Source organism: Capsicum annuum, chromosome 5 (genome assembly GCF_002878395.1).
Source record: "Capsicum annuum cultivar UCD-10X-F1 chromosome 5, UCD10Xv1.1, whole genome shotgun sequence".
Lineage (NCBI taxonomy): Eukaryota > Viridiplantae > Streptophyta > Magnoliopsida > Solanales > Solanaceae > Capsicum > Capsicum annuum.
In genome coordinates, this window is record NC_061115.1 from 202752737 (window position 1) to 202759398 (window position 6662).

Here is a 6662-nt window from a genome sequence, read left to right on the forward strand (position 1 = left end):
TATGAATAAGTAAAAATGAACTAAGGAAGTATAATATTTGACCAAATACTTTATTAGTGAGAAATCTTCATATCTTAGACGAATATAAAGATTTTAGAGAGAACAAAAAAATTATAATCAACGCCGAAACATATAAATAATACAAAAGATAATTTGATACGAGACTTTTATAATATTGAAGCTAGAATTGTGCTCTTTAATAGGGACTGAGTTAGAAACCAAGATATGGATTCGGCCAAATGCAGTAGATTTTGCTCAAACGAAGTATTTGTATTAAGAAACTTATTAAATATGAATAAATATGAATTTAGAACCCAATTATTGTCACTTGAAGTCATTGTTCTATAATGCATAGATCTGATCGCAACTTCAAATAGGAACGGATAAATTGAATCATAGAATTATGATGAAATATCCTATACCAATATTTATTGAAATTGAGAAAAGGTTCTAAGAAATTATTCGAGCCTCTTATTTTGATTTCTTAAACCGAGAAATTCGTGAATTGAGATCCTGATGTATATAGATACAAATAGTCCGATGAGAGCAAGAATTTCTAGAAACATGTAACAAGCCATTCAAAATTCAGATCTTGGCTCTGCCTCCAATCTTGCAGAGGTTGTTTTGCAACCCTTAAAGTTCCCTTAGTTAATTTTCATATTCATTATCTTCCAATTAATTTGAGGAAAGGAAAGAAGTGAAAGATTTAATTATTTAAGTTAAAAGAGAACAAGAGGGTACCAACAGAAGTGCCTGTAGGTCAGTGGATAGAGCGTCTGTTTCCTAAGCAGAAAGTCGTAGGTTCGACCCCTACCTGGCGCGGTTAATATTTTTGGCCATTTCTCTAGCTTGTGTGTATGTGTCTCTGCATTTAGGTGTGATATAGAAGTAGTGGATTGTCGGGAGGTACGTGACATATTTGACGCCCAAGCTTAATCAAAGCACCGAGCACTTTTAGGGGTCGTGGCTGCGGTGAGGTACGAACACGCATATTGACGCTCAAAGCTTACTTTTAGGGGTTGTGGTTGCCGGGAGGTACGAATACACAAGGAACCACGAGCTATCTGTTTGGTTTTAAGGGTGATTTTGTATCATTTTTTGTACATTCTTATATAATTGTCTGCATCGGGTTGAATGAGTGCAGAAGCACACAAAATTCAACATACATCCGCTCCGGAGCATTAGTATAGGTCATAAGCAGACAACTTTAATGTTGCTCCAAGGCTCTTCCTAGTGTAGGAAAATAGTGCTAAATTGTGATTTATGATTTCAGTATAGTTCAAATTTATCAAGAGCTTAGCATTATATGCAAAAATATAACAAAATTGAGTTTGAGTAGAACAGAAATGAGGCATTGAAGCATAATCGGACAACTTATAATATTTGAATTTATCTACATGATATACTATAAATTATTTGTTTTTGACATGGAAAGATTTGTCACCAGGTAATAGAAACAACAAAAAGGAAAAATGTTCCATTCCCATTTTTTGAACGAGACCTTATGTTCTTAACCTATCTCTCCACATCATTTTCGCGATGCTCTAGAAAGAAGGCGAATTGGAAAAACGTTATGACAGGTCTGCTGCACTCATGACTCAAGCAGCAGCACCAACTGGTGCACCAGCCTTAAGCCTGGATGATCCGTAGAGTGTTTCTTCAAATCGGATGATCTCATTCTTGGAACCGTAAGCAACTTGAGTCCTGTCATCAAGATTAACGATCACCTTGTCAAGCACGGACTGTTTCCCATCGCTGCTGTAACCTCCAGCTTTCTCGATCAAGAATCCTAATGGTGCCACTTCAAAGAGCAATCTCAGTTTCGCCTTGGCTGTTGGAGATGACACATTTGTGAAAATACCTTTCTCCTTCACAATGATCTGTGAAAATTCGAGAACTTAAAATGACATTTGAGGATAATGAATGACCACATATAGTGGTGTGGGCAGGATTCTACAACTTATATAAACGAAAAAAGGTCATTTTCGCCCTATTTACCTATAGTTTACCTGGTTAACGTCAGGCACCATTCCTCCGGTGTATCTCAATGTGTATTTCTCCTTGACATAGTAATCGATAAGCTGTCATCAATAATCGTGAGTCAGAAAGAGGAATTTCATTTAAATAGAAACTTAGAAGGCATCAACATAGTAAAAAATGAAAAGGGAACAACAAGAGAAAAGGTATAGAAAAGACATATTGTACAAACACACGCCCGAGTACATATATCAGAAATTGAACATAAAAATGAGAAATGATGGTAAACCTTGGCATAGTCAGGATTGTCAAATGTGGCTCTCAAATTTCCAGGGGAAAACATTTTTCCTTCTTCGATTTCTGTTGTATCCTTAACATGTTGCCATTTTCCTGCGAACAAAAAGAAACATCGATGTTGTGACAACTCATAGCAAGAAAAATCTATAGTGATTTAGATACACTAACTGGAAATCCTGTTGAGTTATATAAAAAGTAAAGTCTCAAAAAAATTTTGATCACTCCACCCGTTGCCTTAAGGTTTAATAGATTTAATGTTCGGATTCATATTGCTCATTTAATAGATTGTATTTATGTTCAAACCTTCATCAAGGAGAAGGAATTCATGGGTGCCTGGAACATCTTTAAGAGCAAGAACATATGTAGTTCGCGGTCCAAATATCCCCATGGCTGCTGCAACTTGATCTCTTCCTGTGATCCCGGTTAGCTTATCTCCGGGCCATACACCAAAGATGGTTCCAACTGTGAAGTTTGTGTCCACGATACTGGAACCATCAAGTGGATCAAAAGCAACACTAAATCCTCCTGTTTGATACAAATAGAATACGTTAGTGTCTTTTATACCCTTATGTTTCTTTATGGAAAATAACTAGACGTTTGTACATGAATTGAGTGACATGAAGAACAGCCTGGTATGCCCTGGTACATTAAGCTTCCGCTATGTGTGGGGCCGGGAAATGGCTGGACCACAACGGTCTGTTGTATGCAGCCTTACCTTGCATTCTTCAAGAGGCTGTCTCCACAACTCGGAAAATGGTATTTCGAAGATAAAATTGTGTTTGGACATGCATTTTACTTGAAGAAAAGTAAAGTTGTTCAAAATTATATAATCTGCTAACCTTCAGCAGGGCCCCCCATGTCTTGGAGCTCAGGAACTTCCTCAGAACAAGCATATTTGCAGAAATGTGAATATGTCAAGGCCTAAACATCAACAATCAAAAGGAGAAATTTTTTTTGTCAAAATTAGATAAGATCATTTAACATTGTAGAAAAACATTATACAATCAAAAAGAAACTTTAAAACTTTCATTTGCTTATCAAGTACTCCCTTTGTTTCAATTTGTTTGACTTGACACGAAATTTAAGAAAGTAAAAATAACCTTTGAATTTTGTGGTCTTAAATTAAAGATTCGAACAATGTGTCAAAATAACTTTTAATCTTGTGATCTTAAATATACCATGTGGTAGAGGCATCTTTTTGAAACATATTGAAAAGAAAAGTAACTGAAACAAATTGAAACGGAGAGCGTAGCATAAGTTATTTCTGTCATGAGGGGTGGCGCTACATGTAACCGATGGTGGTTCAATTGAAATCCCTTGTCAGTAAGTTTTATTTTGTAAATAGAGTAAAGACAAATCCTTTAGTACATAGATAAATTGTTGAATCTCATTGACAAAAAAACGAAGCTTCAAATATAGTGGCAAAGACGGTTCAAGAATTGTTTTTGGTCACACGTTCCGAATATGTAGTCATGCATTTTTCAAACTCTCTTATTTAAAATTTCTGGCTCCGCCACTGTATAGTTTTGCACCTCAAAGAGAAGCTTATCTGCAAGCATATCGACAGCGAGCTGCTCATCACCAAAAGAATTGACACACGCAGTTCCTCCACAAGAAGCTGTTCTGACTTTGAAGGCAATTGTTCTAAGTGCTTCTCCCATACACATCATCAACCTGATTAACCCCTTATCTGAGGTTGATTTTGAAAGAAATTCTTCCTACAAATTGACAAATTCACTAGTCATTATATTGCCATCAATTTCTTGCATAACACTTACACTAAATAAGATTAATCAAGAAACATGATCAAACTTACCAAGCTATCACCAATCTCACATTTTGTCACAAGGGATGAATTTTTTGTCCTAGAAACCTTAAGTGATGATTTAGGCGAGACGCGCAATGATTCCCCAAATAATGAGCTTGATTTCAGACCCTGCAAGAGGCGGATTCAGAATTTTGAATTTACGAGTTTTGAATTCTAGAAATGAAAGCTTATTGGGTGCTAAAAAATATTTCTACATAGGTCTAGGCCAAAGCTATTAGGTTCTGCTGACTGAATTCGTGATAGAGTTGTAGGTCTGCCCCTGCTTATAACTTATCTATTTATATTCTATGTCACATACTTGCTTTGTTTTAGAAGTACAAGTTTATGATGTCCAAGATTGTGTTTTTACTTAATTGATCATAGTTTCCTAAAGTTATTTAATTAATATAGAAACAGCTGAAAAATAGTACTTATATGGAAATTAAGACATACCCTGGAGGTGAATGAAGGGGAAATGGATCTTGAAGTTGCAAGTGAAGTTGAATATTGTTGAGAAGAAACATTTGGGAGAAGAGTTGTTGCTCTTGCACAACATGTGACACTAGTCTCCATTTTGTGTGTTATAACTAAGAGTTTTTCAAGTGGAGAGGGGAAAATATCATACAAACAAAAAAGAAAGAAACAAGATAAGCAAGAACTTTTTTTTATTTTCAAAGTTCTTGCTATACTAGTTGAGTTAGTTTCAGTCAGCCTCTAACTTCTTTGTGGGGTGGAGGTGGGGGTGGGGGTTGCAGATAAGCAGTTAATTGGATGTTGCCATGTGGCTGATATATTTGTATAGATAGGCCAATTGAGTATGGGTGAGATTAATGACCATCACTCATATTTTTGTGACTCAAATATCTTTGTAACCAAAGAGATATGGTTTCCAGTGACTAGTGAGTAGTAATGAGTGATGGCCTTTCTTCATTTTGTTTCTATTTGCAAGTTGACACAATCATCCCATGCTTTCTCTCTTTATGTTTTGAAATCGTGATGTCTGAGTCAGCTTTCTTTCATGCTATAAGAATTGAGAAATTTTAATTAAAGGTAATTTTTGGTAGCATATTCTACTACTCAAGTACTACAAGTCTACCATCAAACTTTTGTATAATAGTATTGTTTGTTCAGATACTTTTTAATTATAATAACGAAATGTTATCGGAAAATAATATAGCATAATATAAAGATTTAGGTTTAATTTATTTTTTTTAACAGAGAACGATTGGTATAGAGATGTTTGATTATATTGGTTTTGACTATATTTGTATTAACCAATATAGCTATCCTATCTTTGTAAATGAAGGTGCCCATCACAATATACCTCTTTAATGCACAGTTTTATGAAGATACACTAGTCAACAGTAGTAATAGCTAACTATTCTTTAATATAGTTCTTTCATATGGTACAAATAATCTTTTCACGTTAAAAATAAGTCTTTTTTTGCAAAATTTAAAATGATGTTTTTTTCTTTTTTTTACAAAAAATATAAATTTATAGGTCAAGTTTTACATTTTAGAAAAATTGAAATCACAATAAAATTCCAAATCTTGCTTTATGGAGAATTTGAAATCATGATACCAAATCACGTTTTAAACGCTAGACTTAAAGTCATTTAACTCAAATTGCATATTCAAACACCAACTTAATGTTTTACTTAGTACACAAATGAACCCACAAATTAAAAGATCATTACTCACATTTTCCCATTTCCATAATTTTCTACTAGTTTGTCAAATTGAAGCTCCTAACTGCAGTCTTTAATAAGAAATGAGAATATTAGGTTCCATAGTTGCGCTGAACATTTGATTTTGATTTTCCAAAGGCAGATGATCTTATTTGCATTTCATTGAACTGATAGCTATGATGTTACTTTTAATATTTAAAGTTTTCAGCTTCATTACACCCTACTCGGCTTATTTGGTATGAGGTATAAGAGATAATTAATCTCGATATTAATTTTAGAATGAGCTTATACTTTATTTCATCTTTGGTTGGGATAAAATCGCAGGATAACTTATTTCAGAATTAGTTATCGCAAAATTATATTTAATATTATTTTTACTCTATATTAAAAATAAAATAAGTAATAATAATTTTGAGATAACTTATTGTCTAACCAAACGTGTGCTAAGTTTTAAAATGTTGGCACGACAAGCAAATGCTAGCCATGTTTATAATTGTTTCCTAGTTTCGGTTTAAAATGCAATATAAAATGAAGTATTATTATAAGATAATGATTTTTGCTTTCGAAAATTATTATTATGTCATATTTTGTAGCTTATAAGATGTAGTGTCAAAAATTATAGTATCTTTTATCTCAACCTGAAGATATATATAGTGAACCTCTTGTTGGGTTATGGGTTTTTTTTCCTTCATTTGTGGATAAATAAAGTTCAATTTGGACCAATCTACTTTTGCATAAACATCCATTACTACGGAGCATATATATAAATCCATTTAGGTCTTGTTTTACCATCCACAAAGATAGTTTTAGCAACCACAAAAGAGAAAAAGTGAGAAAATTCTTATTGGGTTCGAAATCTAGAGGGCGTCATGCGAAAGCTTTTAGTTTGCAAA

The 6662-nt window shown here is 33.8% G+C and overlaps 1 protein-coding gene across 1 annotated transcript; it reads right to left on the minus strand.

Moving 5' to 3' along the window:
- Positions 1-1354: 1354 nt before the first annotated feature.
- LOC107871105 (sedoheptulose-1,7-bisphosphatase, chloroplastic) lies at positions 1355-5196 on the minus strand. The gene is made up of 8 exons (XM_016717903.2): positions 4535-5196; positions 4091-4210; positions 3807-3992; positions 3114-3195; positions 2578-2799; positions 2267-2367; positions 2010-2081; positions 1355-1880 (listed from the first exon to the last, which is right to left on the minus strand). Exons 1-8 carry the CDS (start codon positions 4652-4654, stop codon positions 1599-1601), a joined length of 1185 nt encoding a protein of 394 aa, XP_016573389.1. The 5' UTR covers positions 4655-5196; the 3' UTR covers positions 1355-1598.
- Between the last annotated feature and the right edge of the window lie 1466 nt (positions 5197-6662).

Bases quoted from the DNA above. Each gene is read 5' to 3' on its own strand.
- LOC107871105 (XM_016717903.2), bottom strand. From the start codon at position 4,654: ATGGAGACTAGTGTCACATGTTGTGCAAGAGCAACAACTCTTCTCCCA. The intron at 3,993-4,090 runs GTAAGTTTGATC...GTCAATTTGTAG, and splicing joins GTGAGATTGGTGATAGCTTG to GAAGAATTTCTTTCAAAATC. The intron at 2,800-3,113 runs GTTAGCAGATTA...TGTATCAAACAG, and splicing joins CATGGGGGGCCCTGCTGAAG to GAGGATTTAGTGTTGCTTTT.